General features: G+C 65.5%; 1 protein-coding gene across 1 annotated transcript; it reads left to right on the forward strand.

The window, feature by feature from the left end:
• The first annotated feature begins 1895 nt into the window (after positions 1-1895).
• Positions 1896-26114, forward strand: MYO15A (myosin XVA). Its single transcript, XM_056336078.1, has 64 exons — positions 1896-5003; positions 5974-6056; positions 6280-6343; positions 6450-6559; positions 6794-6868; positions 7073-7163; positions 7290-7295; positions 7630-7733; positions 8267-8330; positions 8417-8530; positions 8741-8902; positions 8998-9111; positions 9223-9281; positions 9547-9670; positions 9759-9854; positions 9946-10077; positions 10524-10649; positions 10823-10900; positions 11295-11449; positions 11610-11655; positions 11771-11895; positions 12147-12264; positions 12354-12529; positions 12599-12683; positions 12973-13026; positions 13210-13291; positions 13381-13511; positions 14251-14346; positions 14439-14674; positions 15118-15296; positions 15420-15492; positions 15668-15859; positions 16014-16108; positions 16205-16293; positions 16388-16514; positions 16673-16734; positions 16855-16918; positions 17022-17160; positions 17528-17618; positions 17703-17799; positions 18056-18177; positions 18298-18357; positions 18612-18687; positions 19058-19173; positions 19257-19375; positions 19480-19621; positions 19887-19998; positions 20148-20222; positions 20615-20820; positions 20892-21025; positions 21104-21170; positions 21330-21402; positions 21633-21706; positions 21790-21872; positions 22088-22218; positions 22360-22454; positions 22852-22929; positions 23174-23270; positions 23355-23515; positions 23617-23750; positions 23835-23968; positions 24450-24583; positions 24920-25060; positions 25141-26114. The coding sequence occupies exons 1-64, from the start codon at positions 1914-1916 to the stop codon at positions 25240-25242; spliced, it is 9870 nt and encodes a 3289-aa protein (XP_056192053.1). The 5' UTR covers positions 1896-1913; the 3' UTR covers positions 25243-26114.
• Positions 26115-26235: the final 121 nt, after the last annotated feature.

A 26235-nucleotide genomic window follows, 5' to 3' on the forward strand; every position in this document is an offset into this window, starting at 1 on the left:
CAGACCGTGCTGGGGTGTTTCCAGCCCAGAAATTAATGCAGGGAGGGGGCCGAAACCATCAGATCATGGTGATACCCCACCCCCACTGCAAATGTGGCAGGGAGGGACCAGGCTCAGAGGAGACATTGCCACAGGGTGCCAGCCAGGGGGCTCTCCTGGTCCTGGAGAGGGCCAGTGGGTTCAGTCCAACAACTGCTGCTGATTCTTGGGTTCCCCAGCTGCTGCACAGCTGGATGCTGCTGCTGCTCCTCCCCTGTGTCTCCCCAAATACCCCCTGCAAGGGAGTGAAGCGGGTGCTGCCCCTGCCTGCTGGCAGCCCCTGCCCGCAGCCGTCCTGCTGCTGCCCACAGGTGCTGCGTGCAGGGCAGCAGTTCCCACCGCTTCTGCTTAAACTTTTATGAACCTGCAGCAGCAGGAATCCAGCCCTGGCATTAACATTTGATGCGGTCACCCCACGCCTGGGCACGTGTGTGTGCAAACACGCTGCTGGCACTGCCACGGGGGACACGTGTGGCACATGCGACTCCCCTTGCCGGCTGCATGTGGGCATGTGTGGCATCCTGCACGCATACGCAACGTGTGTGGCTTGGCATGGGGGGGACCCCTGTGGGCTCCCAGCTCCTCTCCACTTCCCAGTGCGGCTGTGGGATTTGCTGTGGTGTTGGGCTCCTCCCCAGTGGTGCTCCCCTTGGCCATGCTCCCGGTGCTGGGGCAGCGCATGCCTTGGGCTCTGCAAAATTGTCTCCTCTCCCTTGATGCTTGGTGTGTCCTTGGCTTCATCCTCCTCTGCGCTGACCAGAGGAAGAGGCTGATTCTCCAGAGGAGAGCACAGGGAGCACCATGGTGCGGGGAGGTGGCAGGGTCTGGTTTTGGGGTGTGATGGTACCGTGTGCTGTCCCCCTGGGGGATGCTCCCAGCAGCAGAGGCCCCTTTCTGCTGCTTCGGAAAAGTCTCCGGCCGGTGTGGCGCATCCCTTACATTATTCATGCTGCCGCGAGCCCCGGCGGTTGGGTTACAGACAGAGCCCAGCTGCCAGCACTGCGCTGCCCAACTCGCGGGGTGCCGCGGGAGCAGGAGGCAGCTCCCGCCGGGCTGCACCAGGGCTGCCGTCCCGCCGCCCCAGCGCCATGCCAAGCTGGGGGCTGCCAGTGGCCGAAGGAGCCACGCACGGGCATGTGCCTCGCCACAACCCAGTGCAGGTAAATACCCTCCTGGGGCAGGCTGCGGGGTCGGGAGCCAGCCGGTGTGCCGGGAGCTGCCTCGTGCCGGCGCGGGGCATCATCTCCCAGGGCCCCGCCGGGGCTGGAGCATGAGCACCCACCACCACCAGGATGGCTGGCAAGAAGGGGGAACCCAAAAAGGATGCGGGGGGCAAAGGGAAAGGGAGGAAGGGCAAGAAGGAGGCACCCAGCGAGTCGGAGGAGACCTCGGATGCGGAGCTGCTGAAGGTGGAGGAGAACGGGGAGACAGAAGCGGTGGAGGAGAAGGAGGATGAGGAGGTGGCGGCTGTGGAGGAGGTGGTGGCTGCAGAGGAGGCAGCTGCAGAGGACCCCAAGAAGGGCAAGGGCAAGGGGAAGGAGAAGGGGAAGGAGAAGGGGAAGGAGAAGGAGAAGGAGAAGGAGAAGGAGAAGGAGAAGAAAGGGGTGCTCAAGGGCATGGCAAAGAAGCCAGGCCGGGGTAAGAAGGTGCAGCTGGAGCCAGAGGCGGAGGAAAGCGAGAGCGATGCTGCACCAGCCAAGAAGAACCTGAAGGGCACCTCCAAGCTGCTGATGGGGCTGGCGCCCAACAAGAAGAAAGGGGCCAAGGGCCAGCCCAAAGAATCTGTAGAGCCCGACCTGGTCAAGGAGGAGGCGGCGGCGGCAGCACCAAAGGCTCCGATTCACCCGGGTCTCCGCAGCACCTCGAAGCTCTTCATGGGCTTCAAGAAGCTGGGGCTGCGTGGGCCCAAGAAAGGGCAGTTCAAGAACACGTCCCGCTTCTTCTGGGGGCTGCAGAAGCACAGCACCAAGGGGCGGCGGAAGAAGAAGAACAAGGCGGTGCTCAAGTCCACATCCAACCTGATGGTTCGCTTCAAGCGCGTGGGCAAGAAGAGGAAGGAGGCAGCCAGCGATGCCCCACTGGCGAAGCCATCCTTCCTGCTGCTGCGGCGGGGCGGGCAGGCGGCCGAGGACGGCGTGTCCCTCTTCCGCCGGCGCCCGGAAAGGAAATTCAAGCCGCGGGCGCAGGTGCTGAGCAAGGCGGCTGCCGCCACGGGCTGGCTGGCCAGGAAGGTGCTGTCCCGGCGCGGACGGCTGGTGGGGGGTGGCCGGGCAGCCGATGCAGCCTGGCTTTCCCGTATCGGTGCCAGAAAGCTGCCGTTCCCTGCAGAAGACGAGATCCTTAGGCACCGGGCCAACATGAAGCGGATCCCCAGCGGCAGCGGGCTGTCAGCCCCCGGTGCTGCGCGGCACGTCCAGGAGAGACGCAGCAGCACAGTGCAGCGTCCATCCCGGCGGCGTTCCCGGCACGCGCCTGCGGAGCCACCGGTGCCGCGCTACGGGTGGGCTGAGGAGGAGGATGGAGCCTACAGCCGCCGGCGAGGCTGTGCCAAGGAGGAGGATGGAGACTACAGCTCCCGCCGCAGCTATTGCAAGAAGGAAGATGGAGACTATGGCCCCCGGCGTGGCTATGCCAAGGAGGAGAGCAGAGCCTATGGCCCCCAGCATGGCTACGCTGAGGAGGATGGAGCCTACAGCCCCTGGCGTGGCTACACTGAGGAGGAGGATGGAGCCTACGGCCCCCAGCATGGCTACACTGAGGAGGAGGAAGGCTACATCCAAACCCCAGCCTATCCACCAGGGTACGGCTTTGAGGATGCAGTGCTGACCCCCTACGCTGACTACCCCGGCTACGAGGCAGATGAGGAGTACGGCTTCTACAGGGGGGTTTGGGAGGAGGATGACCCCCTGGGGCACCCCTACAGCTACGCGGAGCTCGAGGATGAGGGACCGTTTGGCGGTGGGTACCCCGTCACCCTTTACGACCCTTACAGCAGTGACCCAGAGTATGGCGAGGAGGTGGCGGGGCCCTTCGGCTACAGGGAGGACCCCTATGAGGACTTTGGGGAGCCCCTCACTGGGGGGTACCCTGGGGGCGAATACCCCGAGCATCGCATCCAGTACAGCGAGGGGGGGTGGGCACCGCATGCCCAGTCCTCCTGCAACCCCTACGCTCTGGCCCTGGAGGAGATCGCTGAGGCCGAGGAGCCCGAGGAGTGGGAAGAAGAGGAGGAGGAAGACAAGGAGTATCCCCTCTCCATCCTCAGTGCCTCCTCCCTCCGGGGCATGCGGGAGACGCTCTCCTCCAAGCTCTCCCTCAATAGGAAATTCAGGCTCTTCCCCAGGCCCCAGGTCAAGATCTTTGGCAAGGACCGCCTGGATGTCCCCCTCCTTCCGTCTCCCCACCTGCCTGCCGCCCACGATGAGGATGACTACGATGAGTACGAGCCACCGCCAGCAGCCCCCAGCCCCACGGCACCCTCAGGCCGCTGGGTTTCAGCAGCGCGGGCGTGCGGGAGCCCTCTGGGGCAGTTCCTCCAGCGCTCCCTCTCGCAGTCGCGCAGCCGCCCGCCACGGGGTGTGGGGGCACTCCGGGACCCCCACGCCCCCCAGCCCTCCTACAAGCGCTCTGCCCGCAGGCTGGCGGGAATGGAGAGCGCTGGCTCGGGGGGCCGGGATCCCCTGCCACGAGCATCTCCAGCTGGTGGCATGGCCGCGCAGCGGCTGTCGCTCCGTAACCCCTTTGCCAACCCTGGGCGCTCCCCATCGCTGCCGCCAGCCCGGCAGCGCCCCAGCAGTGTGCGGGGCAAGGGGCTGCGGCGATCCCCCTCCCTCGGTACCAGCCTCAGGCAGCTTGGCCCCGAGCCCCCTACCCCGCCGCCAGCCTCCCCCCGCTCCCCGGGACCGGTGGGGAGGCGTTTGGGGGTGCCGGCGGCGGGGTCGGGGAGGCCTCTGTCATCGCGGCGGAGCAGTCCCCCCGGGCTGCCGCTCCCCCAGGCCTGGCCCCGGCTCCCTGAGCCCCCCACCAAGGCTGTGAAGCCGCTGCAGAGGAGTCCCTTCCTGGCACCCAGCCCCCGGCCCGGCAGCCGCCGCCTCAGCCCCCCAGGCCTCTCCTGGGACCAGGACCTGCCCCCCTGGCAGGGTGCTGCACGGGGTCGTGCCAGGGTGCCGCCCCCCCCCAGCCCCGCTCCTAGCACCCCTAAAAGCTTCATCCAGCGCATTGGGCAGCCCCTTGCTGGGATGGCCCCCCGCTCCCCCCCGGTGAGGCCATCTGCTGCTGAAGCGGGGGGCCACAGCCACTCCGTGGGGCAGTCCTTGGCATCACTGCTGGTGGAGAGCATGGCCCCTGCTGAAAGCCCTGCGTCCCCCCCACCTGCCCGCCGACCTTCCTCCCGCTCGCCCTCCCTGCCCCGGCACCCGTCCCAGAGGAATGGCAGCTCTGGCAGATCACCAAGCCCACCGCTGGGGCGCCAGGGCTGGGCTGACACTGGGCGTTCCACCCTCCCCTCCATCCCGTGCAGTGACCGGAGCCCCTCACCCCAGCGTCGCCCCACTTTCCTAGCACCCCGTGGCCAAGCCCCTGGCTCGCCGGCCACCCACCGCCACGGTGCCCGCGGCCTGGGGCCAGCGGAGGCCATCGAGGGCGATGGGGCAGCCGGGGAGGAGGGCGCGGGGCGCTACGCGGTGGTGACGCCGCAGGTGCAGAGGTTGGGCTCCTTCCGCCGGGCGTCCCGCATGTACAAGCAGCACTGGTCCACGCAGCACGTCGTGCGGGTGCGGGAGATGCCGGACGCCTGGACGGCTGAGCAGGGTTCCCCCCGGCAGCCCTCCCAGCGCAGCCAGCGGTGGGCGAGCCAGCGGGGAGCCGGCATCACCCGGTACCTGAGCCAGGCGGCGGGCGGCTGGCGGGACAGGCACCCCTGGGCAGACGGGTACCTGGGCACCAAGCAGCCCTGGCACAGCAAGGTAATGCTGGCGGGGAGGGGAGCCCACTGTGGGGGCCGGCGGTGGGACGGGGACGGGGGGCGAGCCAGCAGCTGGTGGGACCCAGGGTGAGTGGCATGTTGATGTAGCTGCTGGCTCGCTGCGGCACAAGACCACCAGTGCTGGGGGGTTGGCAGCACCCGCGGTGGGGGGTAAGTGGGTATGGGTGCACTGGGTGCTGTTGGGGGTCCTGCCGCAGGAGGTAGGCTGGGGGGGGACGGTCATCGCCCATTGTGTGTCCCCCCCATGCACGGCCCCCTTGGGGACACTTGACTCTCACATATGGAAATGCTGAGACCCGATCCCTGGCTGGGGCGGGCGCAGGTGGCACGCTGACCCGACGGGTGTCCGCTTTCCTGCCGGCTGCCTGGCCACCTGCCAGCATGGGCTCCTGCATGCCACCCACCCGGCATCCCCCCCTGCACGCCACCCACCCGGTGTCCCCCCTGCACATGGCTGTGGGGCACGGTCGTGAGGAGCAGCTCCCAGCCCTACAGCTCAGCCTCCTTCTGTCATCTCCCCTAGAGGTGCCACCCTGCTCAGGGGTCTCCATCACCCACCTCTCGCAGCACCCTGTGGGGGTAGGGGTGAACTGTGGCGTGTTGCGGTGGGGGGTGGCACAGCCGCCTCTGCCTGTTCCCACCTGCCCATGGTGAGTGGGACTGGGGGTCTCTGGGACCAGCCTTTCCCAGGACAGTCCCCACAGATGCCTTGGTGGCCCCACGTCCCCCCTTTCAGCACTGCTGCTCTCCCCTAACACACAATACTCTCGGTGGGGAACCTGTTTAGGGGCCGTGTGATACTTGCTCAGGGTCCCTGCCGTCACTGGCCGTGGGATCCCTGGCTTTGTCACAGATGGTGGTTTTGGGGTGGTGACGGTGACGGGGTGGGATGCCAGAGGGTGTTGGCACAGCCCTGCCGTGACGAAGCTGGGCTGGGTTGCTCTGTGCAGATGCAGTCGCTGTGCAGCCTGCCCATCGTGCGGTACCAGGAGGCACAGGAGGAGGATGGGCTGGAGGACATGACCCAGCTGGAGTGAGTGTCCCCATCCCCTTTGCCCACCCACCGTGACCCAGTGCCACGGGGACCAGCAGGGCTGTGCCCTTTGCCCAGGCACCCTACAGCCCCCACTGCTCCCACCCTATCTGGTCCCAACACAGAGTCTGCTCTGGCCTTGTGGGGCTGGGGACATGCCTGGGGACAGAAGACACCTCCTGTCCCCCTGCCACCCCCTAAGGCAGCCTCTGCTCCATGCCAGGGACCTCCAGGAGGCCGCGGTGCTGAGCAACATCCGGACGCGGTTCGAGCGCCAGCTCATCTATGTAAGCTTAGGGGTGCACAGCATCCCCTGAAGACCCTGGGCGTAGGGACTTTGGGGGGGTCATCGCACTCCAAGAGCTCACAGCCCCAACCCCCGCTGTCCCACAGACCTACATCGGCAGCATCCTGGTGTCAGTGAACCCGTACCGTCTCTACAACATCTACGGGACGGAGCAGGTGCTGCAGTATGAAGGCAGAGCCCTGGGCGAGAACCCGCCGTGAGTACCAGGCTGTCCCCAAATGCTCTGTGGGGACAAGGGCACCCCTACCCACCATCACCCACCCCTGGGTCCTACAGCAGCCCCCCGGGTGGTCCCAGGCCCTCGAGGACCCTGGGCTGCAGGGTGCTGGATCATCTGTGTCCATGCACAGGGATGCTCGGGGCGCAGTAGTGGTCCCTGTGCTGGGGTGACGTGGCACCACCCCCCCCACCTCTGCTTCCCCCCCCCCAGGCACCTCTTTGCCATCGCGAACGTCGCCTACTCCAAAGTGATGGATGCCAAACACAACCAGTGTATCGTCATCAGGTGGGACAGGGCTGTCCCCACACACAGCGCTCAGCTCTCCCTGGGGTGGCCCCAACCAGAGCTGCCCTAATGGCCGGTTGCAGGATGCTGCTGCCACCCTGGGGCCGACGGGTGGCCCTGGGATGGGGCGCTGGGTGGGTTTGGGGTAGGTGCACCCTGCTCAGCTGGTGGTGGCCCCGGCCATGCTCCTGCTCTGCATTTCAGTGGGGAGAGCGGCTCAGGGAAGACTGAAGCCACCAAGCTGATCCTGCGTTACCTGGCGGCTGTCAGCCAGAAACGCAGCACAGCCCCACAGGTAGGGTGCTGTCCTGGGGATGTCACTGTCCCCATCCCCTTGTCCCACCTCCCTGCACTCTCCTTCACCCCCTGCTCATGGTCTTGCTCTCTCTTTGTCCCCACGCTTCCACCCGGACCATGGCAGATAGAGGTACCGGGGGGGACACGTGGGCTGGGACGGTTCAAGGGGACTGAGCATCATGATGGCATCTCTGTCACGTCACCCCAGCTGCGGGGGGATGGCAGGGATGGACAGCAGGAGCTCGGTGCATGCACGTGCATGGGGTCCTTGCGCTCTCCCACATCCTTGTGCATCCTGGCTGCAGTGCACACCTCGAATTTTGGCAGCCATGGGTGTCTGCATGGGGCAGGGGGTGGCAGGGAGGGTGGCAGGGTCACAAGGGGGGCTCATCTGCCATGGGGACAGCCCGTGGTGCGTTGGGGTGGCTGGGCTGACCTCCTGGCTCTCCCCATCACTGCGGCAGATCCTGGAGGCGACCCCCTTGCTGGAATCCTTCGGCAATGCCAAAACCGTGAGGAACAACAATTCCAGCAGGTTTGGGAAATTTGTGGAAATCTTTCTGGAGGAGTAAGTAATGCTGAACGACACCCGCGTGCAGCCGGCCCCCACCCCCTGTGTGTGTCCCCTGCCCCAGGGGTGCCCAACCCAGCCCCAGCCCTGCTGCCAGGCTGCCCCTCGGCTCTGGGGTGGGACACACGTGGGGACACTTGGGGACAAACCTTGGTGGTTGAAAAGCGACATCACCTGAAGATGGGCAGCGTTTGCTGTCCCTGGGGCAGGGGTGCTGTGCCCTGGGCTGACAGCCTGACCACTCCCAGTCCCTGTCCCCATGGCCTGTCCCACCCTCACTCAGCCCCACTGATCCCAGTTTAGGGGGGTGCCCAATTTCACGCTGGGGTGCAGCAGCTCCAGCCCTTGCTTGGGACCTGGGTGCAGGCACCTCTCCCTGTCCTCCCATCCCTAGTGCGGGGCACCTGGGGACCAGCACTGACCCCAGAGTTCCAGGGGGAGCATCGGGGCAGGGGTGGGCACCATGACAGCGGGCACAGACCCTGCCCGTGCCAAGGTTGCCAGCTGGGTGCCTGCTCTTGCTCCCGCAGTGGCTTGATATGCGGTGCCATAACCTCGCAGTACCTGCTGGAGAAGTCCCGTGTGGTCTTCCAGGTGGGTGGAGAGAGGGGTCCCAGGCTTTGCCCCCCACCACTGCCCCCTCTGCTGCCCCCGCCCCAGCTTGGTCCTCTGCTCCCCAGGCCAAGAGCGAGCGCAACTACCACATCTTCTACGAGATGCTGGCAGGGCTGCCCGCCCAGCAGCGGCAGCGGTACTGCCTGCAGGGCGCCGAGACCTACTACTACCTTAACCAGGTAGCAAGCCCCCTGCCCAATCCCCCCCCTGCTGCCTCCTCTTTGGAGGGGCTGGCCAAGCTCAGGGTGCCAGTGGGTTCCTGAGTTCTCCTGGATTCTGTGTGCGGATGGGGAGGGTGCTCAGGGTGGGGTGTCCCCCCACCACCTCTGGGTGCTGCCCCTGGGTGCTGCTCCCCGGGACCCACTGATGCTCCGAGGGGGCCATGCCAGGGTGGGAACTGTGAGATCCCCGGCAAGGACGACGCGGAAGATTTCCGTCGGCTGCTCAACACCATGGAGGTGCTGAGCTTCAGCGTGGAGGAGCAGAACAGCATCTTCCGCATCCTCTCATCTGTCCTTCACCTGGGCAATGTCTACTTTGAAAAATACGAGGTACCCTATGGGGAGCCAAGCCACGTTCCTCGGGCCTGATTTGGGATGTGGTGGAGGGGGGTCACTGCATCCCACCGCCTCACCATCTCCTGCAGACCGACTGCCAGGAGATCGCCACAGTGGTGAGCGCCACAGAGATTGGGACAGTAGCTGAGCTGCTGCAGGTCTCCCCTGAGGGCCTGCAGAAAGCTATCACTTTCAAGGTGACGGTGAGTGCAGGGGGGGCACAGGTGGTGGTGGTGGGGGTCCCTGGCCCCTAGGGACCATGGCTGGTGTTGCCAAAACTCCATTGTGCCGTTGGTTTTGTGTGCTCCAAACAGGAAACGCTGCGGGAGAAGATTTTTACCCCTCTGACTGTGGAAAGTGCCGTGGATGCCAGGTAGAGGGGAAGGGGGCTGTGCTGGGGGTGGGGCGCCCCTGGGAAATGGTTGGGAGGGGCAATGCCAGGCTGGGAAAAGGGATGGTCAGGTCCCCCAGTGCAGATTAGGCTCTCTAGTGATTAAAACTGCAGCTCTAAGGGCTGCCCCATGCACTACATGGGGCTGTGATGAGTGCTGGCCACGGAGGGTGGGGGTGTATGTGGTGCCGTGCCATGCTGTGCCACGCCGGAGCTCCGGCACTCTGCTCATCCCGCCTCTTCCCAGGGATGCCATTGCCAAGACCCTCTATGCCCTGCTCTTCGGCTGGCTCACAGACCGCATCAACAAGCTGGTGTACCCACGTCAGGAGGCCCTCTCCATCGCCATCCTGGACATCTACGGCTTCGAGGTGAGCAGGATCCATCCCTGCTCCATCCCCCCGGCTGCCAGCCCCAGGACTGTGGGCTCTTGGGCTCCACGGACCTTCCTTCTCGCAGGACCTCAACTTCAACAGCTTTGAGCAACTGTGCATCAATTATGCCAATGAGTACCTGCAGTTCTTCTTCAACAAGATCGTCTTCCAGGAGGAGCAGGTGAGCCAGCAAGCAGTGCTGGGCTCTGCCCCCACGCTGAGCATCTCCACGGGGCCAGGGGCATGGGGCTGACTGGGTGCTGGCCCCGCAGGAGGAATATATCCGGGAGCAGATCGAGTGGAAGGAGATCCCTTTCAGCGACAACCAGCCCTGCATCGACCTCATCTCCCAGAAGCCCTACGGCATCCTCCGGATCCTCGATGACCAGAGCTGCTTCCCCCAGGTGAGGGGCTGCTGGTGGTGAGGTGGTGAGGATGGCAGCACTAGGCAGTCACTGTGGTTGGGGAATCGCTATGGACAAGGGCTGCTCTGCTCCTGTGCTGTCCTGGACAACCTGGGAGATGCTCTGGGTTTCTCTAGGCTGGACAAGCCCTGAGAGGTCCCAGGTTGGTGCCACAGGAGCAGCATCCCCCAGAGGACTTGCTTTTGCAGGAATTAATGAAAAAAGCCCTCTCAGCTGCCCTGTAAAAGAGGGAAGGGTGGTTGCACCCTCTCTGACAATGGGGAAACTGAGGCACAGAGCAGCAGATACCCATGACTGTGCAGCTTCTGGGTGGCAGAGCTGACAGCAGGGTCTGGACAGTTGTCCAGGCATCCCCATCCCGGTGCTTACATTCCCAAGGCTGCTGAACTGCTTGAGCCATGTCTCACCCCTGTGCCCGTCCCCAGGCCACCGACCACACGTTCCTCCAGAAGTGTCACTACCACCATGGGATGAACCCGCTGTACACCAAGCCGAAGATGCCACTGCCTGAGTTCACCATCAAGCACTACGCAGGGAAGGTGACCTACCAGGTATGTGGCAGTGGGGTACCCAGCTGGGGTTTTAAGGAGGCTTAAAAAGAGCTTTATGGGGTTGATCCCTGGGGCAGGTGGTCCAGCTGGGGCCCCTTATCCTGGCCTGGAGCTCCTTGCCTCCCCCCACCACGCCACCCGGCTCCTCACCATGAGGTTTTGCTCTTTGCCAGGTTCACAAGTTTTTGGATAAAAACTATGACCAGGTCCGTCAGGACGTGCTGGACCTGTTCATCAGCAGCAGGACCAAGGTAGGGCCCTGCCTGGTGGTGGCTCTGCTGATGGGACACCAGGCACTGATAGCCCCCTGCCGTACACATCCCTTTTTATGTCCCCAGGCATGTGCCCCATGGCCAGTGAAGCCCAGGGGGACCAGAAGCAGGGGATGCCTCCAGCTTCACCCTGTGCCCTTTTCCCACAGGGTCTTCTAGGCTTGACCCCTCAAGCATTGGCACCAAATGGGCACATGGGCTGCCCTTGTGCTCCCCCATCCCTATCCCCATCCCTGTTCGGGGAATCCAGCCACAAATAGGGGATACAACTCGCTCAGGGCTGGGCAAAAAGGCAGCAGCTGGTCTGGGAAGCCAGGAGAGCTGCACCATCCTGGTCACCTTCCTCCTCCCTAACCCTCGCCATCTCCCCAAGGTGGTGGCCAACCTCTTCTTCGGCCATGCCCAGGTGTTAGCCCGGCAGAGGAGCCTGGTCAGGAGGAGCAGCACCAGGACGCGGCGGTACAAGGCCCCCACCGTGGCTGCTCGGTTCCAGCAGTCACTCCTGGACCTGGTAGAAAAGATGGAGAGGTCAGGGCAGGCAGGGTGGGCAGTGCGGGCAGGCTGGGCAGCCAGGCCATGCACTGGAGCTGGCAGGAGCAGGGTGGACAGCCAAACCCAAGCCCGAGGTGGCCAGGCTGGCTTTGTCCCCTGTCCCTGATGGCTGATGGGGTGGGTACCTTTGACACAGGTGTAACCCCTTCTTCGTGCGCTGTCTCAAACCCAACAACAAGAAGGTGAGAGCTGCCAGTGGCAATGCCAGTGCTGCCTGCCCTTGCTGGCACTGGGGGTGTGTGGTGGGCAGGGGTCTGCCTGCACGGCTGCCGATGCTTCTCCCCATCTTCTCCCCAGGAGCCAGGGCTCTTTGAGGCAGACGTGGTCAGCAGCCAGCTGCGGTACTCGGGTATCCTGGAGACCATCCGCATCCGCAAAGAGGGCTTCCCCATCCGCATCCCTTTCCTCGTCTTCATCGACAGGTGCCTGGGGGATGTGGGTCGGGTACCACCATCCTGGCATGGGGACACCACAGAGCTTGTGGATGTTTTATGGGGCGGTGTTTGGCCCAGGGTTCCCCCATGGTGGGAACTGGGAGCCGCCTGTTTTGGTGCACAGCACTGGGAGAAGGTGCTTTCCCAGGCGTGGTGCTCATCACTGCAGGGAGGGTCCATGCCGGTGTCCCAGGGGGGATCCCGTGTGGTGATGGTGACAGTGTCATGGGCTCGCCCAGGTACCGCTGCCTCGTTGATATGTGGTCCAGCGTTATTCCCAATGGGGCCAACTGCGTGGAGATGCTGAGGAACCTTTGCCCCGTCAGCCCTAGCATGTACTATGTTGGTGTCACCAAGGTACTGTCCCACGCTTGGCTCTGGTGATGCCCAAGGAGAGGGCAGCTGAAGTGGAGGGCTCACAGCATCACCCCCCCCCACCTTCCCAGCTCTTCCTGAAGGAGCAGCTGTACCAGGCGCTGGAGAGCAAGCGAGCCCGTGCCCATCACCTGGCCGCACTCACACTCCAGCGCTACGCTCGCACCTTCTTCATCAAGAGACGCTTTCGCTCCCTCCGCCGAAAGATCATCCTCCTGCAGAGCCGGGCACGAGGCTACCTGGCCAGGTGGGGGTCCTGGGGGGGCAGTGGGTGGGCACTGGTGGGTGGCAGAGGGTGATGAGTGCCCTCCCACAGGCGGCGGTACCGGCGCATGCGGCGCACGCTCATCAAGTTCAGGTCGCTGGTGCACATCTATGTCAACCGCCGGCGGTACCTCAAGGTGAGGTGGGGAGCTGGCACATCCCAGGGGGGTCCCGGACACCCAGTCCCACCCTGCTGCATGTGTGGTGGTGTGTCTGGAGAGGGCACAGTGGCACCCCCAGACCCTGAGGCCCCCCAGACACCATCCCCACCACCTCCTCCATGCCCCATGGGGCATGGGCAGTGCCTCTTTGGGGTGAAAGCCTGGCAATGCTGGAGGGGGCAATGGCACCCAGGGGGGTCCTGCTGCCTCTGGGTCTCCCTCCTTTGCTCCCATCTGGGGCTCAGTGTGGCTGTTCTGCTTGCAGAGGAAGGAGGACGCCCGCCGGCGGGCAGAGGAGGAGAAGGAGAGGATGAAGCAGGTAATGGGGTGCAGGTGGGCAGCATGGGGGTGAGCACACGTGTGATGTACATTGCAAACCGTGTTGCTGTGCTCTGGTCCCTGCCATGTGCTCGCCCATCCCTATGCTGCCAGCTGAGGCACCTATGGGTGCTGGGGCAGGGAGCAGCGTGGCAGTGGGTACATCCCTGCGCTGTGCCACCAGGAGCTGACGAGGAGGGAGGTGGTGGATGTCACCCACCTGGAGATCCCAGCCGAGCTGATGGGGCTGCTGGAAGCCGCTGCAGGTGAGTGTGTCCTGCACTGCCGCCGGCACCACTCCCAGCCCCTTGTCCCCATCCCTGCGGCCGTGCCATAGCTGCCCGCTGTGCCGTAGCTGCCCGGGAGGTGAATGCCGGCTGTGTGGTCCTGGTGCCACCACCGGCGCTGCAGCCCGACTCCCAGCTCACCCTCCCACTCGACATCAACGACTACCCCATGGCCAAGTACGTGCGGGGCCACTTCCAGGTAAGGTGGGCGCCGCGGGCTGGCGGCGGGGAGCCTGCCCCAAGGGGCAGCCAGCTTTCGGGGGGTCCTCGATGCCTCGGTCGTGGCTGAGCGGTTAGGTTCAAGGTCCCCGCAGTGGCTCTGCCCGGCGGCTCCCCGCACCATCCCACTGTTCTCTGCCCCGGCTGCGGCCCCAGGGATGCCGCGGGGTGTGAGAGGGGCCGGATCCGGGGCGGCTGTGGTGCTGCAGGGAGCCGGCCGCCGCCTCCCTCCCTCCCCGTGGGTTCCTGTCGTCTCCAGAGGCCGGGGGGACCCCGCTGAGGTTATCGGAGAGAGACCCGCCGAGCCCTCCTGGACGCCCGACGCGGGGCAGATCTTGAAACGCTGGGGCGGGAGACCAGGTCGCTTTGCTCCTGGGACCCCGGCCCCATCAACGATCGCTTTACCCCCTTCCTCCTCCTTGCCCCCTATTTTTTGCCGTGTGTTTCCCAGTCCCTGGCATCCCCAATGCCAGCACTGGGGCCGGATCCTGCTCTCAGCCTCGCCGAGGTGCTGGCACCTGTGGTGCTGGCAGCACAGCTAGAGCCCGTCCCCGTCCTGCTGCCAGGAGGCTGCCGGCCCCATCCTGCACCCCAGCCCTTTTGCAGCCCCATAGTCCCCATTCGGCACCAACGCCATGCTCAGCGCCATGGGGCCGGCCCCTCGTTTCCTGGGGCTGTCCCCGGGGCCTGGGTAGCCACGGGTGCGGGTGTCACCGCAGGAACCGGCGTTCGGGATGCTGACGGCCCCACTGGCAGCCCCCCTCACCCGGCTGGACGAGGAGCTGCGCCACGAGGCGCTTAGCCTCTTCCAACTGGTAGGTAGGGTCCAGCGCAGGATCCGGGGCTGTGGTCCCCTGCCCGCTCCCTGGCCGGGACTGGAGGGAGGACCTCGCTGTCCCCGCGGCAGATCCTGCGGTTCATGGGGGACCCGGGGCTGGGCGGCCCACAGGAGACCCTCTTCGGCAACTACATCGTGCAGAAGGGGCTGTCGGTGCCGGGGCTGCGGGATGAGCTCCTGGCACAAGCCGCCAACCAGGTCTGGCGGAACACCAACGTCAACAATGAGGAGCGGGGCTGGCTGCTGCTGGCCGCCTGCCTCAGCGCCTTCCCCCCGTCCGCCACCTTCGAGAAGTACCTCCTCAAGTGAGCTGGGGCTCGGGACAGGGACGGGGACCGGGGCTGGCTGGGACTCTCAGGGACAGCCTGGCACTCTTGCCTGGGGATGCTGTGGGGGCTCTCCAGGGGCTCCCCGGGCCAGCCTGGCACATGTGCCTGAGGATGCTGCCCAGGTCCCTCCAGGTTCCCTTGGGTCAGCGTGGCACACGTACCCAGGGATGCTACCCAGGTCCTGCTGGGGATGCTCTGAGCTCCTCCGTGGGCCCCAGGGCCAGCCTGGCACATGCAGCCAGGGATTATGCTCAGGTCCCTCCACGATTCCTCTGGCCAGCCTGGCACAAGTGCCCAGGATGCTGCTGAGGTCCCTCCAAGGATGCTCTTAGTCTCTCTGTGGTCCCCTGACCTGGCCTGGCACACGTGCCTGTGAGTGCCACCCATGTCCCTCCTGCAGCATTCTTCCTTCCCCACAGGTTTGTCTCCGACTACGCCTTTGCTGGCTACAAGCCAGTGTGCCAGCGCAAGCTGATGCACGCCATGGCACAGTCGCAGCTGGGTGCTGCGGCTGCCCGTGCCTTCCCCCCCTCACTGCTGGAGTGGACGGCGAACCGGCAGCAAGCCAGCATGGCACTCGACCTCCACTGCTTCAACGGTGCGGGGTGGCACGGGGCTGAGGGCACGGTGGCAGCAAGGGTCGGTCCCAGCTTGACCACCCTGCCGCTGTCATGGGCAGAAGGGGACTGGTGGGACTGGCTCGTCACCTGTCCCTCCACAGGTGACCAGTTCTCCTGCCCCATCCACTCCTGGAGCACGGGCGAAGACCTGGCAGGGCATGTCCTGAAGCACAGGTACGCGCTGGCTCAGCACCCACCCAGCCAGCACAGTGAGCACCGGGCACAGCATCACCCTGGGGCTCTTTCAGGACCTGGGAGCCGGGATGCCCAGCTCATGGGCAGGGTGTCCCCCCAGAGCCAGGGCACCGCTGGCAGCCCGTGCCTGTCCCCAGCGTCCCGCTGTTGGCAGGGGGCTGACAGAAGGCTGGCGTGGCTGGTCCGTGGCCATGAAGGCGGGTGCCCAGTGGGCCGAGCTGGCCGGCCACGACTATGTCCTGGACCTCATCTCTGACCTTGAGCTGCTCCGGGGCTTCCCCAAACAGAAGTCCTGCTTTCTCATCGCATGGGAGGGGGCCGAGAGCCACGGCGGGGACAGCTGGGCGTAGGTACCCGGGAAGGGACTGGTCCTCTGCTGCGGGGCTGTTGAGGGAAACACCAGCACCAGGCTGGATGGGTGCTGGCAGAGGTGTGGGGCAGGGTCCAGGGGGGTCTGGCACCCAGTGGGTGCGCAATGAGCGCATCCTCCCTCTCTGCAGGGTGCTGGGACACAGCCTGGACTTGGATGATGTGCCTCCTCCCCCAGCTGTGAAAGCCCCCACGCTGCCATCCACGGAAGCATACCAGCCCCATGGTAAGGGATCACCCTGCCGGCCCCTCGGAGCTGCTGGCAGGGCTCTGCCGGTGAAGCCCTGCTGCCGGCAGCTCATCACTCCTCGTCCCCCAGCAGACGGGGAATTTGGGGAGCCACGCAGCCAGAAGGGTCTGGACCGGTATCTGGACAGCCTCTTCGACCCCGTGCTCTCCTGCGGCAATGGGGTGAGGGGGACATCCCTCTGCCTTAGGCAGAGGGAGCCCAGCGTTTTGGGGGTGCAAGGGGCTTGGCCTCCATCCCCTGACACCTGCCCCCCAGGAGCTGGAGAAGCCGGCTGCCCTCTCACAGAGGATGAAGGGAAGAGGTGGCGTGGGAGGTGGGGACAGCAGTGGTGATGCCAAGCGGAGCGGACCCCCCGTGCCTGTGGAGATGCGTCAGCCGAGGGGTCAGCACCTTGATCACTTCTGCATCCCGACGCAGCTCCCTGCCTCAGTTTCCCCACCTGGTCCCTGGTGTGAGGCACAGCCCTGCACCCAGCACCCCACAGCTGTGATATGGGGCTGCAGGACGCCCCGGCTGAGCTCTCCTCCTTTGCTGTCGCAGCCCCGGAGCCAGCCCCATCCCCGCAGCGCCGGGTAGATGCCAACCAGCTGCCTGGGCCCTCGGTCAGTGGGGCAGGCAGGGTGTGTGTGTGTCAAGTCTTGCAGTCTCCACTGCAGGGCAGCTCCCTAGGGATGGGGGCATCTGGGGGGTGCCAGATGCTGACAGCGCAGTGTCCCTTGCAGGGAAGAGCAGCGGAGGGGACGCCAGCCCGTGCCCCCCAGCCCCGGCCCTACTTGCAGAAAGCTGGTAAGGGGTCCCAGCTCAACAGGGTGGCAATGGGGACTTGTGGCACTGAGCCAGGCCCCAGGCATGCCTGGCCCCTGCCCAAGATGTGTGCTTGGCCCCACAGTGCCCGTGGGCCGACAGTGGCCGGGTGAGTTGGTGCAGCATTCCCGGCTCAACTCTGAGCACTTCCCACGGCCCACGCATGACATCCGCAACATCATCCGGCAGTGCCAGCCAGCCCCGCGTGGATCTCAGCCCCCCAGGTACCCACCCCAGCCCCCAGCTGAGCCACCGGCCTCTCCTGCCTGTGGGTGCGTGTGCTGGGGTACAGGTGATGCCAGGTCACAGGTGATGCTGGGGATGCAGGTGATGCCAGGCACAGGTGATGCCAGGGTGCAAGTGATGCCAGGGTGCAGGCAACATCAGGATGCAGGTGATGCTGGAGGTGCAAGCGATGGTGGGGTTGCAGGGGTTGCCAGGTACAGGCAATGTCAGGGTGCAGGTGATGATGGAGTTCAAGTGATGCCAGGATGCAGGCAATAGTGGGGTGCGCGCAATGCCAGGGTGCAGGTGATGCTGGGGGTGCAGGTGGTGCCAGGATGCAGGCAATGTGGGGTGCTGTCTTTGCAGCAAGCTCTTTGGGAAGAAGCTGGACCCCCACGAGGAAGCCATGCAGATCCTGAAGGAGCAGCTCTCTGCAGCCCGGGTCCCGGCAGCTGTGGTAGGGATGTGACCACCCTCGTGTCCCCTGTGCTGGGCTGGGGGAGTCACCGGCCCTGGTGGCAGCCAGCTCTCTGCCTCGCAGGGGCCCAAGGAGCCGGTGGCTGCGGTGAAGCCGGTCACCAGCGGCAGGTACCAGCTGCGAGCACCAACAGGGCGTCTGGCAGCCACCCGGCCCCCAGGTATTGCAGGGCAGAGCTGCAGCACTGGGCGGGGCGGGCAGGGCAAACTGATGCCCCTCATCCTCCCCAACAGCACCGGGCGATGCCTGATGCAGCCAGATGTGGGTCTGGCTCTACAGCATCCTCATGGGATAACTGCTGTGTCCAGCTAAACCCTCCCTGCCCCACAGCTGGACCCTGTGTCTGTTTACCCTGGTGGAGGGGGGCTGTTCGTGGTCCCCCCCAGGGATGTGCAGGGTTTTCTGTCCCTTCACAGTCTCTGTCTCGCGGGAGCTCCCATCTGAGGCACAGCAGGTCCAGACCCAGCTGCACCGCAGCTGCAGCGAGGACTTCTACACCTACCACAATGTGCCCTGGAAAATATACATCCGCAAGGAGGTGCGGGGTGCGGGGAGGACAGGCTGGTGTCCAAGGGGGATAAAAGAGGCTTTTCGCCAAGCCTGAGCCCCTGCAGAGTGGGTAACGCCAGTAATGCTGCACTGGTCTCGCTCCTGGCAGGTTTTCTACCCCAAGGACAACATTAACAACCCATTGCTGCTCGACCTCATCTTCCGGCAGGTGAGGCACCGAGCTGGCCCCAAAGCCCCCCCTGGGGTCCCCCGGGAGCTGGGGGGTCCCCCCACCAGGGTGATGGTTTACTCATCCCACTATGGCTGTCCTGTCTTCCCCTGCTGAGCTGCGGTGGAGGAGCAGAGGGTGTCCCTGTCGGCTGTCCCAAGCTGGGGGCGGGGGGGAGGCCAGGCAGGGCAGAGGGGCTGGAGGGCACACTGCTCCCCCCACACTGCCCCACTGCTCCTCACCCCCTTCCCTAGATCTTCAATGACACGCTCTCCGGCACCTGCATCCGCATCAGCCAGGAGGAACGGCTCCGCTTGAAAGCCCTCTTTGGTAACCCTCGCCTGCTGCTCCTGGGCTGGGGGCTCACACCTGGGGACCCCAAACCTGGGGGACTCACACCCAGCTCCCCCGCCTGCCCATCCTCACCTCCTGCGTATCTCCAAGCCACAGCTGGCTCTGCTGTTTTGGGGTAGTTTTGCCTCCAAATACAACGAGCCCTCTGTGGTTTAGTGCTCCACAACAGCATGAGTTGTGTCAGGTCTCAGCCAGGCTTGCTGCACTGAGGGGGACACCTGGCTCTCCATCATGGTCCTGCCAGGCTTGGGAAGGGGATGAGCATCCCTGCTCTCACTGTGAACCCTGTGTCTGCATCCCTCCTGGGGAGGGGGGATGCTCACGAAGTGGGTATTTCTCCCCACAGCGGAAAACAAACTGGACTCCTTCAGCCCCGTGGCCACTGAGAGCGTCAAGAGGGAGATCATCGCTGCAGCCCGGGACAGCTGTGAGGTGTATTTCTCGCGCCTCTTCCCCGCCACGGTGAGGGTCCAGCTACAGAGCAGGGCAGGGTGGGGGGCACCGCAGCCCCGAGCCCGCAGCTGAGGCAGCGTGCCGGCCCGCAGGGCAGCGTGGGGACAGGCGTGCAGATCCTGGCTGTGTCCCACGCTGGCATCAAGCTGCTGCGGCTGGTGAAGGGCACCAATGTCCCTGGGGAGCAGCTGCGGGTGCTGCGGGTGTACAGGTAGGGATGAGGAGCCTGGGTGGTCAGGGTAGGATGGGTGCTGTGGGTGCTGGGATGGGTGCTGTGGGTGCCAGGTGTTACAGCCTCCCCTCACCCTGCCCCAGCTATGCCGACGTGCTGTTCGTGACCACCCCGTCCAGGAACATGCTGGAGCTGAACCTGCGCAGCGAGAAGCTCATCCTCTTCTCCCCCAAAGCCCCCCAGGTCAAGGCCATGGTTGACCACTTCATCACGGAGCTCAGGAAGGTGGGGAGGGGCTGCCCCAGGGCCAGGGGGCTGGCGGGGGGCACGTCCTGGGGGCTGTACCCTGCCTGTGTGCCCACATTTGGGGGGCTGCGGTGAGCAGTAAAGGCACCCTGCCAGTGGGACTGTCTGGGGTGGGCATGGGCACCCTGGGGTGGTCCTGCAGCCATGGGTGCTTGAAACCCCAGTGCTGGTGGGATGCAGGCGTGCGTGGGTGTGCATGCATGTGCCCGCGTGCACGGGCTGTGCCAGCCCCTGCTGTGCCCAGGACTCCCAGTACGTGGTGGCCGTGAGGAACTACAGCCCGGAGGACGGGCGCCAGCTCAGCTTCCACAAAGGGGACATCATCCACCTGCAGCCACTGGAGCACCCAGAGAGAGGTGAGCAGCCCTGCCACAGCCCCCTGTGCCAAAACACCCTTGATGAGGGGCACAGGGGCAGCAGGACTGGTGGCTTCCCCAGCCCCCAAGGTGGCTGTGCCCTGGCCTCGCATCCTGGGACACCCTGTGTCCCCATGATGTCCCAACAGACCACTACTATGGCTGTGTGGTCCGCAAGAAGGTGATGTACCTGGAGGAGCTGAAGACAGGCACCCAGGATTTTGGTGGGTGTCACGCTGTCCCTGCGTGTGTCCCTGGTCCATCTACACTGCCCGCAGGCATGTCCCTTCCTGGGGCTGGGGCATGTGGCAGTATCCTGTTTCTGTCACCCCTCAGCAGGATGATTTGGGCTCCTTTTGGTACCAATCCAATGCAGAGGGATGTTCCCCTGCCATCCCCACCCTGGGTGGCACCGGGTGCTGCCCCACGTGCCTGCAGGCAAAGGGCTTTGTGGCCCCTGGTCTGCACCTTTACCTCGAGCAATGCTCAACCGCAGCCGTCTGCAGCCAAAACCTGCAGCCAGACCCCTGGAAAGGGCTCGGGGAGCAGAGGCTTTTTAGGGGGTGACCCACGGGGCTGCCAGCCTGGGGCCATCCTCACCACCTGCCTGGAACAGGGTGGAAGTTCGGAGCCATCCATGGCAGGTCAGGGCTCTTCCCTACTGAGTATGTCCAGCCCGTCGCGGCCCCTGACTTCGTCCATTTGCCGGTGGAGAGGAAAGAGGAGCCCAGGGACAAGCAGGGCAAAGTGGCAGCTTCGGCGGCCGTGGCCGTGGCCGTGGCTTCCACCGCCGTGGCCCAGGAGCTGGACCGGAAAACCGAGGTGGGTGCTGGCCTGGGGCGGTTGCCAACACGGTGCCGGCTGTGCCTGGCGCCCACGGCCCCGCTTCACAGGCATCCCAGGCCAGCACCGCCTTCGTGGAGGGTCCAGGGGGAGATGGGGGCGAGCAGCTCAGGGATGCCGCAGGGACCCGGCCCATGCTGGCTTTTGCCCGGCAGTATTTCCGCGTGGCACAGCACGGGACCACGTGAGTGCCCAGTAGTGGGATGGGGACACCCCGAGGTGGGGACACCCGTGCCCAGCTGCTCCCTTGTCCCTCTCCTAGGGACTTGGGCGAGATGAAGGCCAGGAGAGACGTGCCAGGTGTGCTGGAGATGCTGACATTCACCAAGGTATGGGGAAGCAGGGGACCTCGGGGTGCCCCTGCCCTGCTGTCACCTGCAAGTCCCCCTGAGGTCCCAGCGTGCTCGAGAGCTCCCCGAACGCCACCCCAACAGCCAGCCCATCCCTCTGGCTGCTCCCAGGAGCTGACCCTCTTGCCCCATCCCCAGATCCCCATCCAGGAGTCGCTCATTGAATTTGTGGATGGTGGCATCAACAAACTGGCCACTGAGGCTTTCCAAGGTAGGCGGGGGCACGAGTGCCCCGACCCCCTGTCCCACAGCCACCCCCAGCCCCGTCCTTGGAGAAGGGTGGGGACAGGACCAGGGTGGGCAGATGGGGTGGCCTGGGGGGGGTTTAGCTCCTCTGATCCCACGCCCTATGTGGCCGAGTTGTTGCCCCCACTCAGAGGACCATGTCCCTGGGGAAGTAACAGGGTGAGCTGTGTCACCGTGTGGCTTTGTTGTCCCCAGCCGTGATGAAGTTTATGGGTGACCACCCTCTGCGGGGACAGACGGAGCTGGATGCTGTCTGCACCATCCTCAAGGTAAATCCGCCACTGGGGCGGTGCGCCTGGGGGTGGCTTGGGCAGGGGGTGGCAGCCATGTGGCAGCCATGCCTGTCCCCCAGTTGTGTGCAGAGCACGAGGTCCTGCGGGATGAGGCGTACTGCCAGATCATCAAGCAGATCACCAACAACACCAGCTCCAAGCCGTGAGTCCCTGCACCCGTGCCATCCACCCCAGCTGGGACAGCAGAGGCTGGCACTTGTGTCCCTGGCCAGGCTGAGCTGCCCCAGCGTGGGGGGAGACCAGAGACCCCCATCCTGGCAGCAGGCTGTGCTGCTCCCTGGGGCGATGGGTGCTGTTGCAGCCCACCGCAGGCACCCTTGCCCTCCCTGGGGGCTCAGCCTCAGCTCTTCCCGGCAGGGACAGCTGCCAGAAGGGCTGGAGGCTGCTCTACATCCTCGCTGCCTACTACAAGTGCTCCGAGGTGTTCAGGCCCTTCCTCTTGGCCTTCCTGCAGGATGCCAGCAAGCACCCGGAGCTGCCTTTCCATGGTAGGGGCTGTGCATGCCCCAGGGTGCTGGGTGCATGATGGAGGAGGACACCCAGGGCTGTCATGGGGCTCAGGACGTGCTTTAGCAGAGCCAGCATCACAGCTCTTCCCCGTCCTTCACCCTGGTCCCTGTCCCTGCCAGGCATCGCCAAAGCCTGTGAGCAAAACCTGCGGAAAACCCTGCAGTTCGGTGGCCGCAGCATCTTCCCCAGCAGCATGGAGCTCAGGGCCATGGTGGTGAGGCTGGGTGCTCATGGGTGCCCATGGGCGTGGGGCAGGGCTGATGCCAGCTTCGGATCCCCTCGGAGGTTCTGGATCCCCCCATGGGCTCAGGATCCCCCTGGGACAGCGCCCTGGAGCTGAGCTTGCTGGCACGGGGAGCACAGTCCTTTTTGGGGTCTGCTTTCCAGGAACACCGCTTTGGGGGTGCCCTGAGCTTTCTGGGGTCCCCAGTGGGGATGCAGCTCTAGGCACATGGGGTGTGGGGTATGATGGCTCACTCGAGCAGGGTGGGCAAGATACAGGATGATCCCCATGGGATGGTCCCCACGGGATAGCTTAGGGGCTCGGGGTGTCCTCTGGGGTCTTGCTGTGTAAGGGCCCCCCTGCACCCCAGCGTGTCCTCCCCACGCAGGCTGGACGCAGTGCCAAGCGCCAGCTCTTCCTCCTGCCCGGTGGCATCGAGAGGCACCTCAAGATCAAGACGTGCTCGGTGAGTCAGAGGGAGCAAGAGGCTCGATGCACCTGGTGACCCCTGGCTGTGGGCGCCCCGAGGGTGTGGATGCTGGGGGGCTGCACCCCTTGGCTGTCCCTGAGCTGGGGGACTTTGTTCTCTGGGAATGGGAGATCCCTCCCTGGGGACCTGCATGGCATGAGCTGCAATGCAGGACCCGTTGGTGGCCCTGAGCGTGGCAGGGGGATGTGGCCACGTCCCAGCTGCCTGTCCCCGTGCCCAGGTGGCTCTGGACGTGATCGAGGAGCTGTGCTATGAGATGGGGCTGCAGCACCCCGAGGCTTTTGATGAGTACATCCTCTTCGTGGTGACCGACAGAGGTGAGGGGCTGGTGGGGACGGGATGGCCATGCCACTGTTGGGTTCCATGTATGGCAGCCGTGCTCAGGCTCCCGGGTGGCGCAGGGCAGAGCGTGCGGCCACTGACCCGCCGGGAGTACGTCCTGGATGTGGCCGCCGAGACGGAGCGCCGGGATGCCACCTACACCTTCTGGTGCCGCCGGGTGGTCTGGAGCCAACCCCTCAAGTTTGACAATGAGCTCTACGTCACCGTCCACTACAACCAGGTCGGGCCACCCCTCCAGACTCCCCCGGAGCCACCTCCCTGGGTCCCCCCCCAGAGCGTGCCCCATCCCCAAGCCGTGTCGCTGTGCTCTGCCTCCCTCAGGTGCTCCCCGACTACCTCAAGGGGCTGTTCACTGTCCTGCCGCCTGCGAGGCCGGGAGAGCAGCACTTCCCGCACGTGGCCAAGCTGGCTGCCCTCCAGCACCGCGCCAAGGACCACCACCAGCTCCCCACTGCGTATGGCTAGGGTCCGGGGGGGCATATCCCATGGGGTGTGGGACCCACTGGCCGGCGCCGGCCCTGACCCCTGGCTCCCTGCAGGCGGGAGGTGCAGGACTACGTCCCCCCGCAGCTCTTCCGCCTGCTGAAGGCCCAATCCTGGCTCCAAATGGTGACCCAGCACATGCAGCAAGCCCAGGCGCTCAGCACCCATCAGGCCAGGGCACAGTTCCTGGGTGAGTGGGGATGGGACGGGGACAGGGAAGTGATGCTGCCGGCGAAGCGATGCTGCTGAGGATGCAGTCCTGCCAGGGATGCAAGGCTGCTGGGGATGTGGTGCTGCCCAGGAGGCAATGCTAACGAAGACGAGATGCTGCCTGGGGTGTGATGCTGCTGGGTGGCTCCTCCGTGGGGAGCCTGGGACAGGCAGACCTTGGCCCCATGTGGAGCCTGGGTCGCTGCATGGCCAGGGGAATGCTGCACACGGAGGACAGGACTGCAGGGGCAGGACAGGGCAGGCAGCTCCCAGGACCCCTCGACTGCTCCTGGGTCCAATCCTGTCCCTGATCCAGAGCCTGAAGTGGTGCAAGGCTCTGGGGGCTGACCCAGCTGCTGCCAGGCATAGGGATGGCAAGGACCCTTGGCAGAGCCCCCATGACGGGGCCCGGGCAGGAGGGGGTGGCAGCAGGTGCTGAGCCCCCATCCTCCACCTCGCAGGGCTGCTGAGCGCCTACCCCATGTTTGGCTCGTCCTTCTTCTACATCCAGAGCTGCAGCAACAACGCCATCGTCTCACCCTGCATCCTGGCCGTCAACCAGAACGGCCTCCACTTCCTCAGCAAGGAGACCCATGTAGGTGGGGGCTGTGTCGGGGATGGGGTCCCGTGGGCACCACCTGGCCAGGGCACCCCCCGCTCCTGCCCCCACCCCGATCTCACTGCGGGGACAGAGCCAGGCACCCCGTGGGGTGTGACAGCAGGTGGGGGAGTGCTGTCCCTCGCCAAAGCGGGCAGGGGTCCCAGGTCTGGCCCCAGCTGGCCAGCTTTGCCTGCCCGCGCCCACCCTGTGCACGGGGCTGCAGCACCAGCACCCTCCATCCTGCCTCCATCCGCACCCGCTCCCATCTTCAGTTCCCTCGCTGGGGTCCCTGGGGCACTCGGGCCACCCCTCCTGTCCCCCCATCCCCAGGAGCCCATCACCAAGTTCTCGCTGAAGGAGATCCAGTCGACGCGGACGCAGCGGCCGACAGCTGGATCCAGCTACCCCTACGTGGAGATCACGCTGGGTGACCTGCTGGCCCAGGGCATCACCCAGCTGCAGCTGGAGCAGGTGGGGGGGACCCATGGGGGACCCCCTGCCGGGAAGCCCACAGCGGTTGCCCGGCCACCAACAGTGTGTCCCCTCGGCAGGGCCTGGAGCTGTGCCGCGTGGTGGCCGCGCACATGGAGATGCTGCTGGGTGCCCGGGAGAAGAGGCTGACACTGCCGCCCAGCGAGATCACCCTGCTCTGAGCCTGCCGCGGGGCACGGCGATGGCGGCCATCCTGGGGTGGCCCCAGCTGGGCCGGTGGCTGCCGTCCCCCGTCCCCTCGGCGCGGCTCACCCCGCGCTGTTGTTCTTGGCTTTTATACACCCGTCAGCCCAGCCCGGGGCGGCCTTGGTGGTTCTGTGCTGTGCTTGCTGCTGGGGGGGGGCTGCTGTCCGCTGTGCCTCAGTGTCCCCGTGCCTCAGTGTCCCTGTGTCCCCAGACCTCGGTGTATCTCTGTCCCTGCACCTCAGGGTCCCCATGACTGTGTCCCTATGTCACATACCTCAGTGTCCCCATGCCTCAGTGTCCCTGTGTCCCCAGACCTCAGTGTCTGTGTCCCTGCGCCTCAGTGTCCCCATGACTGTATCCCTATGTCACCATGACTCAGTGTCCCCATGTCCCTATGCCTCAATGTTCCTATGTCACCATACCTCAGTGTCCCCATGTCCCCGTGCCTGTGTCCCCACGCCTCAGTGTCCCTGCACCTCAGTGTCCCCGTGTCCCCATGCCTCAGTGTCCCCATGTTCCTGCGCCTCAGTTTCTCCTGCCTCAGTGTCCCTAAGTCCCTGTGTCCCCGTGCCTCAGTGTCCCCGTGCCCCAGCCCCTGCAGTGCCCCGTCTCCCCGCCCGGGGTCTCGGTACCGGCGGTGACTCCCAACCGGTTGTGCTGCACCTCCCGCCCGCCAGGGGGCGCTGGCGCCCCGCCTCCGCGCTCCCGCCGGCACCTCAGCGGCCACCCCGACCCCTCGCCGCCCCCCGCCCCTCCCGTTAGGCCCCCGCGCCGACCAATCAGCCGCCGTCTCGTGCCGCTCGCGCTCGCCCCTTCGGCCAATGAGCGCCGCGCCGGGAGGCGGGGCGGGGCGGCGCTGCCGGTACCCGTTAACGGCGTGAGGCGAGGGCGGAGGTGGCGGCAGCCGGGTGGGGCGGGGCGGGGACGTACGCTACGTCCGGGGGGCGGGACCGAGGGGGGCAGCGGCG

Source organism: Falco biarmicus, chromosome 4 (genome assembly GCF_023638135.1).
Source record: "Falco biarmicus isolate bFalBia1 chromosome 4, bFalBia1.pri, whole genome shotgun sequence".
NCBI lineage: Eukaryota > Metazoa > Chordata > Aves > Falconiformes > Falconidae > Falco > Falco biarmicus.

Excerpts from the sequence above, each read along its gene's own strand:
- MYO15A (XM_056336078.1), top strand. The coding sequence starts at position 1,914 with ATGGGCTTCAAGAAGCTGGGGCTGCGTGGGCCCAAGAAAGGGCAGTTC. Across the intron at positions 6,560-6,793 it reads GCCCTGGGCGAGAACCCGCC|GCACCTCTTTGCCATCGCGA; the intron begins GTGAGTACCAGG and ends CCCCCCCCCCAG. Across the intron at positions 22,219-22,359 it reads CCCGGAGCTGCCTTTCCATG|GCATCGCCAAAGCCTGTGAG; the intron begins GTAGGGGCTGTG and ends TGTCCCTGCCAG.